General features: G+C 41.4%; 2 protein-coding genes across 2 annotated transcripts; one reads left to right on the top strand and one right to left on the bottom strand.

Moving 5' to 3' along the window:
- The first annotated feature begins 681 nt into the window (after positions 1 to 681).
- dnaja (DnaJ heat shock protein family (Hsp40) member A) lies at positions 682 to 8,399 on the top strand. Its single transcript, XM_079743476.1, has 8 exons — positions 682 to 782; positions 1,040 to 1,180; positions 1,782 to 1,956; positions 2,418 to 2,522; positions 2,604 to 2,831; positions 7,226 to 7,456; positions 7,548 to 7,648; positions 7,773 to 8,399. The coding sequence occupies exons 2-8, from the start codon at positions 1,049 to 1,051 to the stop codon at positions 7,986 to 7,988; spliced, it is 1,188 nt and encodes a 395-aa protein (XP_079599602.1). The 5' UTR covers positions 682 to 782; positions 1,040 to 1,048; the 3' UTR covers positions 7,989 to 8,399.
- An 8-nt stretch (positions 8,400 to 8,407) lies between these two features.
- rps27l (ribosomal protein S27 like) lies at positions 8,408 to 9,852 on the bottom strand. The gene is made up of 4 exons (XM_079743477.1): positions 9,775 to 9,852; positions 9,041 to 9,149; positions 8,748 to 8,858; positions 8,408 to 8,648 (listed from the first exon to the last, which is right to left on the bottom strand). Exons 1-4 carry the CDS (start codon positions 9,778 to 9,780, stop codon positions 8,620 to 8,622), a joined length of 255 nt encoding a protein of 84 aa, XP_079599603.1. The 5' UTR covers positions 9,781 to 9,852; the 3' UTR covers positions 8,408 to 8,619.
- Between the last annotated feature and the right edge of the window lie 302 nt (positions 9,853 to 10,154).

Here is a 10,154-nt window from a genome sequence, read left to right as displayed (position 1 = left end):
TTCAAAACTTGTTTCTCAATGTATGAACACCTGTTTGCAGAATCCCATTTACAAGGTTTCAAAACCGGGAAACAATGAAATACACTGTTAGAACAGTGCCAGATTTGAAACTCTGCAAATGCGCTGGTGACATTATTGAAACTTTGAAAATGTGTTGGTGAAAATGATGAAGAAGATAAAATAGAACACAAAATCATATTTGCAGATGTTTTTTTAAAAAAATCAGGCTATGATCTCTTTTTTTAGTGTTGCAAAACCTTTTTTACAAGGCTTTGAAACTTTTTTTTTCAGGTTTGAATTATGGCAGGATACTGGCTCCATATCAGTCCCATAGAAGAACATGACAGCGCGGCGTGTTTTGGAACTATACAGGCTTACATGAACCACGTGACCACCCTGCCGGCGAGATCAGAGAGTGTCGCAACTCTTCTCTCCCTATGGCTCTGGGTTGGTGGGCAGACGGGGTACAACCCACTTCCGCTCCGGTCTTTTCGAGACTCTTCTATGTGTGTTTCAACATCCGGGGGGGGGGGGGAAGACCCCCTTCTCCGGCCCCCCTGCGCTAAGTGTTGCCAGATTGGTTTAGATTTCCCGCCCAATCAGGCAACACTGGCTACAACAGTGTTGATTGGGCGGGAAATATGTCCCAATCTGGCAACACTGTCCTCCGGCCCCTGCGCTCCAGAATATTCTGCTCTCGGCTGTCGCCTGTTATAAGAAGCAGCCATCTTCCTGATAAGGGTCGCTTTATTGAAAGGAATTTCCTACCCTGAGACAGAAAAGTAAGTATTGCATCTCACAATCCACATAGAATTAGATAAAGGCAGGCGATATTCAACGCCAAAGTATGACGCACTATTTTTAACTATGTTCTCCATGTGACTGCGTTAGCCCATGCTGGGTAGCCCCTTACCCCCATGCTAGGGATCGCTACTCTTCTGGTGCGGCTATCACATGAAGTTACTGCATTTGAGTGCTATCTAAATTGCCTAATTTCACTGATTCATTCACAATTATTTTTCTTCCCCGTCTCGTTTAGGTTGCCATCATGGTTCATGAGACCGCTTTCTACGACCTCTTGGGTGTGAAGGCTCAAGCTTCGCCAGATGAGATCAAAAAGGCGTACAGAAAACTGGCATTAAAATATCATCCGGACAAGAACCCCAGTGAAGGAGAGAGGGTACGTACTGGGAGATGTGGCCGTCAGGCCGGCCCTTTATGGAGAGGGACCGCTGCTTCTATTTTAGAACGCACGCCTGTTAGAATGAGGCAGCAGAATGCCAGGAACTCTCTGGAAAGGTATCAGAGTCATGTTGAGGTCTCTTCACTCTCCGTGAAGTTATCTTCTCTGACAGCTTGTAACAAAAATGTACGCCTTAGTACTATTGTATTGCAATGCAATTCGTTATTAAATCACCATTATGTCTTGAACTCAATATTTCTCCATTAGTCTGACCTGGTCTTTTAAATTCTACTATCCAAAAGGTGTATTATCTAAAAGGGGTCGTCTACCATAACCATTTTCCCTTGATGATAGTGTTGCTGAATGATATTAATTATTTGTATTGTTACAGAAGAAAAGCGCACACACACACACACACACCATTGTATGTCGTCTAGTCACAACATTTTTCACCTAGGCCGATGGTGGACTTTAGCCACAGGGCAGGGCACACAAAGGGTAATTATTTTGAATAAATGCACAAAAAAAAGTGTTACACAACCTTTGTGGTGTAATAAGCTCATTGCTGGGGAACTCGTTTTAATCCCCCCTCAAACAGTTCAAGCTGATATCCCAAGCGTACGAGGTGCTATCAGATGCAAAGAAGAGGGATCTGTACGACCAAGGTGGGGAGCAAGCCATCAAGGAGGGGGGCATGTCCGGCGGGGGCTCCCCCACCGATATCTTCAACATGTTCTTCGGCGGGGGAGGAAGAACTCAGAGGGAGAGAAGAGGTACGCATGAAGATATTCAATTCAATTTTATTTGTATAGCCCTTAATCACCATTACAGTCTCAAAGGGCTTAACAGGCCAAATATTTATGACACCCCCCTTTACCCAAGCCCCCACAAGGGCAAGAAAAAACTCCCTTGAAATTAGCAAGGAAGAAATCTTGAGAAGAAACGCATAGTAGGAGATCCCTTCATCCAGGGATGGTCAGGAGTGCAATGGGTGCCATAATTGACATACAGGTAAATACATGCACATCATATCAAATTGATGATGTGGTGCTGGCCGGTTAACCATGAGGAGATTCCAGGCATCCAGTCCAGTCACCGCAATACGCTAGAACAGACAGAATAGTGAATTGGAATGGAAAAGTACATGGTGATATGAACACAGAGATATGAGCAATGACGTTCAAGACGAATACGTTCAAATACGATGGAGACTCATCCTCCTTGTTGTGTTCAGGGAAGAACGTTGTCCATCAGCTCAGCGTGACTCTAGACGAGATGTACAACGGAGGCACCAGGAAGCTAGGGCTCCAGAAGAATGTCATCTGTGAAAAATGTGAAGGTAGGTTTCTTTCATTCATTCATATGAAAGCCTAGGCTCTCGTTACGAGCCTAAGAAAACACGATTGATTTTATTTGACAGGTTATGGTGGTAAGAAGGGAGCCCTGGAGAAGTGTCTCAGCTGTAAAGGAAGAGGCGTGACGATCAAAGTGCAGCAGATCGGACCAGGCATGATTCAGCAGATCCAGAGCATGTGTGCCGACTGCCAGGGCCAGGGCGAGAAGTTCAGCTCCAAGGATCGCTGCAAGACCTGCAACGGCCACAAGGTGGAGCGCACTAAGAAGGTCCTCGAGGTCCACATTGACAAAGGTGGGTCTTTCGTGTGAAAGTGAAGCCATTCCTAAACCAGGCCACATTGGTTGAGTAATTGTGATAGATTAGACCAGAGGAATTCCATGAGTGCTAATGGTTCAGAATGACAGAACTGAGGGCTTTTAAAGGAATTGGCCTGTTTGCTAAGAACAGCTTGTCTAAATAAATCAGCCATGTTTTCTATTAAACTCATCCTGTCACACAGAATGCACATCCTGAAATTGGGATATATTTTGTTCCCACAAACAGACAAAGAAAGGTTGACTTGATTTGAACATGCAGCTGCACATTCTAGCACGTGGAGAAGTGTTGTTTGAAGTTAGTAAATAACTCTTCTGCTGAAGCAAGTAACTCTGTTGCCGAGTTACATGCAAGTTACATCAACTCACCTTCTGGGAGAGAGGGGATGAGTTGAACAAATATCTTCGCTGAATTACTTCTCAAAATAGATAATGTCAACAATTAACCTGGAGTGTCAACAAATTGACCCAATCCTTTACGACACATGGCCTTTAATAAGTGTGTTTCTAATTTATCAATGGTAAATTAAATTCTTATGATGAAATTGTGAAGTTACACGCAGGGTTTAATACATTGAATATTCTTTGGCCGGCGGCAAAGTAATTTCATTGTCGACCAAAGCAAAATCCTGACTCCCAAAGAGAGGGTTAGCTGCAATAGCTTAAAGCATACTCCAGTGTTTCCCCTAGGATGGAGTTGCAGCAGCGGAGGTGAAATGTTTGTTTTTTTCCGCGCGCAAATTTTTTTGTGTGCTTGCAAAGCGCACCCTGCCAGGAGGTTTCTATGTGTCTGCCGGCAACATACATACAGTATATTTGTGCACAGTAATGAGCAGGGGAAATATGGAAAGATTGAACAAATTACAAGTATAATCTTTAAAAACATTATTTACATTTATTTAACAAAAAATATATTATATCAACAACCACCCTATACAGTAAAATCACATAACCCAAATACTACAACAATCGAAAAGGTCTGTGCCTCAAACCAATGAATCTTCCCACTCCCTCCCCTCTCCCCATCACAAAGGTTGTAGTAGGACCATAAAGAGGCCATGCCTCTATTGAACAAGTTTTGGGGCTCGAGTCAATAATGGCGACGCTACTGAAATGTATATAGTGTATATTGACATTTTTGCTAAAAAGAAAATCCTTAAAAATAAGAGATTTTTTCACAACTTAAGGTTGCAGAAAGACCATAAAGAGCCCATGCATATGGAAAACGTTTTGGGGATCTAGAGTCAATAATGGCAATGCTATTGAAATTGTTCCTAAATAAAAAATCTGCAAAAATAAGAAGAGATATATTTTTCAAAACTAAAGGTTGTAGTAGGACCATAAAGAGGCCATACCTCTATGGAACAAGTTTTGGGCTCTAGAGTCAATAATGGCAACGCTATTGAAATTGATGCTAAATAAAAAATCCTCAAAAATAAGAAGATATATATTTTTCAAAACTAAAGGTTGTAGTAGGACCATAAAGAGGCCATGCCTCTATTGAACAAGTTTTGGGGCTCGAGTCAATAATGGCGACGCTACTGAAATGTATATAGTGTATATTGACATTTTTGCTAAAAAGAAAATCCTTAAAAATAAGAGATTTTTTCACAACTTAAGGTTGCAGAAAGACCATAAAGAGCCCATGCATATGGAAAACGTTTTGGGGATCTAGAGTCAATAATGGCAATGCTATTGAAATTGTTCCTAAATAAAAAATCTGCAAAAATAAGAAGAGATATATTTTTCAAAACTAAAGGTTGTAGTGGGACCACGAAGAGGCCATATCTCTATGGAACAAGTTTTGGGGCTCTAGAGTCAATAATGGCAACGCTATTGAAATTTTACCTTTTGTGGTCGTTTTCAGTTTTGCACTTTGCAGACGGTCCCTAAGCTCGCGGCTGAAAGGCGACAGCTTATAGAAGCCAATGCAATTCACCGTTCGCTAAAGACGGCTCGTTTGGATGAAAACAATGTTGTAGCTGGTTCTCTGGGTTACTACACTTACTACTTGTGTCGCAACGATGTTTCACTGATCTATTGAATCGCAAACTCAGAATCTGCCAATTTATTTCCAACTACAGAAGTTCCTCTCCTTTTATACTTTGCTCACAGCGTGAATTGATCTGGATATGAAACGTCCGTGGCGCAATAACATTTGTTTCTAAAGAGAAGACTGATCTCTCCTCTCCGTTTATATGCTTTACTCAGGTGTGTGAATTGACCTTCATATGAAGCGTCCGTAGCGCAAAATAATATAACATTAGTTTTTTAAAGAGATATAAGAAGGAGCTCTCCTCTCCTCTCCGTTTATATGCTTTACTCACAAGTGTGTGAATTTACCTGGATATGAAGCGCATATTCAGCGTCCGTAGCGCACAGAATGTTATATTATTTTGCGTAGCGCAAAATAATATGCATGCAAAATAACTGCTGTAATTTAAAGAGATAAGCTGAAGCTCTCCTCTCCTCTTGTTAAAAAAAAGAAATTCGCGTATACCGCCGCTGCTGAATTTAGGTAGCTAGGTGCATATAGGGGAAACACTGTAGTCATCTCTGAATGACTTGATTGTGGCTGCAGTGTGGTCTTTGGCCAGCAGACGGCGGTACGTTATAGACCTTCTAGTAGTAAACCTAATAACAGTCTTTGGCTGACTAGCACCAAAGAAGACAGTACTGACTATCAGTAATGTTATGCTCACACAGGACCAGATGGTTCTTATACAGTCATTGGACCTAATGTTATGTTCACACAGGAGCAGACGGTTCTTATACAGTCATTGGACCTAATGTTATGTTCACACAGGAGCAGACGGTTCTTATACAGTCATTGGACCTAATGTTATGTTCACACAGGAGCAGACGGTTCTTATACAGTCATTGGACCTAATGTTATGTTCACACAGGAGCAGACGGTTCTTATACAGTCATTGGACCTAATGTTATGTTCACACAGGAGCAGACGGTTCTTATACAGTCATTCAACGGTCCTGTAGAGACTAGTGGAAACAAGTGGAGCTAGTTTATTTTGCAATGCAACATTACATGCGTGTATTCTGCCATCAATGTGCCTTTCAATCAGAAAATATTTCCAACCGACCAAACCGTTTCTATTGTCTAATTAAACATTAAATTAGGTGAAATACCGAAGGTACACAGTATAGCCAGAGTTGCCTATGCAATGACAAGTAGCTGAAATACACTGTCAGAAATAGGCCACGCTCAATTCCATAATATGTCTAGCAGATTGTAGAGAAATCTGTTCTAAATAAACACCTGTTTAGTTTATGGAGAGAAAACCTTGGTGCGTACAAACATTTAATGAATTAATTACATTTGATTAAAAAACAAAGAACATGCAGAAGAGGTTAGTGGCATAAGCTGAATAGAATCAGTGGGCATTAGCCGGATTCAAAGCATGTGTCACGAGTTGCACAGTAAACGCCAAGGAAAGACGGCACCGCGGAAAGGAGGTGCTTTTTAGGATGAGATGAAGAGATGAGGTCGGGATGGAGAACAAGCATATGTTTTTGTTTACAAATGGTTATTAATAAAATTCAGTTATTTGTCAAATGAGGTTAAACAGAGTCATGCCTTTTTAAAGAGCAATCATGTCCGGTGAAGTCACCCACCAAATGCCCATTCTGAGCCCAGACACACCCTCAAACTTTTAGCTTTGTTAAATACACTTCCCTCCCCACGTAATATTGCCTAATATCATTTAAACTGCTAATTTAGGAAAAGAGAAACCTATTTGTGTCAATGAGTGCAAACATTGATAAAGCAATGAAATAAGGGGTGGCCTAGACTCTTAGATGATTCGTGTCTTCGACAGGCATTTAGTCAATGTTGTCTTGACTGGTCTAATGGCTGTGTCGGTTAATTGTTCGTGTGTAGCAGCGGGACGTTCCATTGGGAAAATGGGGGTGCAAAATGAGTAAGACTACAGCATTGCTTGGTTACAAGAAGGAAAAGCTGAACAATTATCCATAAAAAAAAATTGAGGGGGCTTTCCTTAATGTTAGTTTGATAATCCCTTTGTGTAATGGCAGTTGGCTATCCAATCATTTTATCTTCCAAGTAGAGCATTCTATTCTACACCATCTAGAATCATACCCAATGTCAGGAAACAAAATGTCTACAGTTGAGCACAGTACTACACGAAACCATTAAGGTTTAACCCAAAAAAAATAAATAGACAAACTGTCAAAAGCAGCTGTCTTAACGTACTAACGCTCATGAAAATAATTCTCTTCGTCAGTACTCGTTGTTCTACTAAATTAAACAAGGGCACATTTGTTCTATAAGCCGAAACGTATATATCATACATTAGAGGCATTGAAACTCATCTAATGATGCTCTATTTGACAGGAATGAAAGATGGACAGAGAATCACATTCCACGGGGAGGGAGACCAGGAGCCGGGACTAGAGCCTGGTGATGTTATCATTGTGTTGGACCAGAAGGAGCATCCTGTGTTCACGAGGCAAGAGGATAACCTGATCATGCAGATGGAGATCAAGCTGGTCGAAGCTCTCTGTGGATTCAAGAAGGCCATCCTGACGCTGGACAGCAGAACCCTCATCATCAGCACACAGCCAGGTACTGTATCGCAGTGGCACTCGTGTACTTCTCCATGTACCAGTTAAAATATACACCAGTTGCATATCTTTCTCTTTCTCTCGGTTTCCAGGTGAAGTGGTGAAGCACAACGACCTCAAATGTGTTCAGAACGAAGGCATGCCAATCTACCGGGAACCTTTCGATAAGGGACAGCTCTTCGTTCAGTTTCAGGTGAGATTCCTAGAGGAAACACAATGGTTCTCTATGGTGGCTGGAGTGTGTATACGCCATCTACCCATTCTGGACCTATTTAACACAATTTCAATGGATTTGAATGATCCTTTATTATCCAAAGGTGGAGTTCCCGGAGAAACACTGGCTCCCAGAGCACCTGATGTTCCAGTTAGAGAGGCTGCTGCCGGCCAGAGACGACGTGGTGGTTTCTGATGACATGGAGGAGGTGACCCTCAGCGAGGCGGACAGCCAATCACAGCAGAGGGGCAGCAGTCGCGAGGCCTACGAGGAAGACGACGAGGGTCAAAGGCAAGGGGTGCAGTGCCAGACCCAGTGATTATCTTTTATTTAGGATGCAACGTGAACGTCACAGGCCTTAAGTCCTCCACACCCCAAAAGTTAAAACAGTGCAATGTCATCATGGTCTGAGTTCTGACATGACAGGTCATTGCTTTAGCCAACTTTATTCATCCCCTTTCTGTTTCGGTTCCCCTTGGTTATCCATATGCTAGTAAAACAGCTTATCACACGGTAGCTATTACAAGTTTATTTGGGTTTTTCCGTCGTATATCTTCCTGATGTGAATGTTTTGTGTATTTGTTTTCTATGCATGTTCCTAATAGAGAAATGTCACATCTGACTGGAATGGAGTTCTAGTATGCTTTCTGTGAAGGTAAAGGTCCTGATATTGCATTCAGCGTTTCATTGCTTTGTTTGTTTTTTTTCTTTCAATAAAACTCAAAATCCACCTTTTCAACAGCTTCATGATTTATTCTGTTCAGATGAGTTTACATTGCATTTTTTTTCCTTTTGATACAAGAGAAATCTTCATGAAAGATTACTATCATAGTAATGTCTTAATGACATTAGTGTTGAGCTTATCAACCACATAACGTTCATAAAGTTGATTTGAATCCACGGTGTGTTCAGGCACTGAGTGGGGCTCCAACATATGGCATTTCCTGTGGTCAGTTTTGCTTTTTCCTGAACGAGCAGCCTAAACAAAAACAATTCCAGTTGACCATTAATCATAGGTTCGTTACAGTGTGTTTTCAATCATGACTATATTTTTTATATACAAATGACCTAAAGGTACCCTCTGTGAGTCTGGCCTTGCCTCCGGTGGGCTGGCACAGCACTGTGGAGCAGCCCACGCACAGCACCACGGTCTGCGCGTGGCTGAACACAGTGGTGATCTTGTAGCACCCTGAAGAAATGGAGCGCTCTTTTACGATTTGTTTTGATGCCAACGTCCATCTGATGTGGCTGTCCTTATGGTCGTGATTGATAAGTTATGTGTTTTTAATCAACTTTTTTTTTACTCTTGGTTATGATTACACTATATGTGCTTTGTAACTTATTGGAGCACGGTTTGTGACGTTATTGTACCTGGGCACTTCACGTCCATGAAGAACGAGTTGGGGCTCTGGACGAGTCGCTTCTTCTTGTGATGCATTCGCTCATCATCCAGAGAAGGATGCAGAAGGTCTTTTGCGAGCTGAGACACAACACAAACCTTAGGACCAACTATAACAATGTATTATCACACAAACCTCGACGATTGTTTCCGTTTACACGAAATAAGTACGCACCAGATAAACCTAGACAAGGCCGATCGGCATGTCAGGACATGTCACTGCCTATGCTTACTACATAAGAAAATTGATTCAGACAATCTTACGGATACTCTAAGGCAAGATACTGTACGTTTATTAAACTTTGAGCAGTTGATGTTGTTAGTAGGCCTGTTGCCAGCTAGAAGAAAGCCAAACCGTGCATGCGTATGCAACTTTAATTAAAAGAAAAAGACTGTATCGGGCATGTTGATGGTTCCCATATTAAGATGTCCAAAGCAGTTATTGTACTGGTTGGTACCGGTGGTTATACCGGTGGTTGTATTGGCGTTTTAAAGAGGCTTACACCTCAGGAGTAAGTCAGTACTTAAACATGTTTACCATTAAGTTTCGGTTAGAATCCCACGTCAGGGGAGCAGTTCAGGCTGCTTAGCATGGTAGCTGCACCACATGTGCTTCTGCCATACTGACAGTTATGTCGAGGATCTGTCACTTAGCCTTCATGTTAATAACAATAAGGGGCTGAGAAAGTTAAATAGCGTTACTTACAGGCATTGTGATGGAGTACGAAGTTGGTTGTTGTTGATCGTAGTTTCGCCTGATTGGTCCACTGGGGGCAGCAGCAAAGCAGATCCACTAGGAGGTGGGTCTAGACTAAACCATAACGTGGTGCATATTTGTGGAATTATTGTTATTACTGACCTAGTAATGCACCAACGTATGTAAGTACGTTTTTTTTTCTATGTATCGTTTAACTAGGGGCTATTGTCGAATATAATGTATTTAATGATTTGATTTTTGTTGTTTAGGAATTATATTGACGTGTTTTTACACTTTCAAAAATGCAATAGCTGTATCTCTATCTCGGAGATATATATATATATATATATATATATATATATATATATATATATATATATATATATATA

This window comes from Pollachius pollachius (assembly GCF_949987615.1).
Source record: "Pollachius pollachius genome assembly, chromosome: 9".
Classification (NCBI taxonomy): Eukaryota; Metazoa; Chordata; class Actinopteri; order Gadiformes; family Gadidae; genus Pollachius; species Pollachius pollachius.
The sequence above is the reverse complement of the archived record's forward strand: the minus strand, read 5'-3'. Positions and strand labels throughout refer to the sequence as shown.

Excerpts from the sequence above, each read along its gene's own strand:
- dnaja (XM_079743476.1), top strand. The coding sequence starts at position 1,049 with ATGGTTCATGAGACCGCTTTCTACGACCTCTTGGGTGTGAAGGCTCAA. Across the intron at positions 1,181-1,781 it reads ACCCCAGTGAAGGAGAGAGG|TTCAAGCTGATATCCCAAGC; the intron begins GTACGTACTGGG and ends CCCCTCAAACAG. Across the intron at positions 2,832-7,225 it reads CGAGGTCCACATTGACAAAG|GAATGAAAGATGGACAGAGA; the intron begins GTGGGTCTTTCG and ends TCTATTTGACAG.
- rps27l (XM_079743477.1), bottom strand. Across the intron at positions 8,859-9,040 it reads CATGGACGTGAAGTGCCCAG|GGTGCTACAAGATCACCACT; the intron begins GTACAATAACGT and ends CCATTTCTTCAG. Across the intron at positions 8,649-8,747 it reads CAAGGCCAGACTCACAGAGG|GCTGCTCGTTCAGGAAAAAG; the intron begins GTACCTTTAGGT and ends GTTTTTGTTTAG.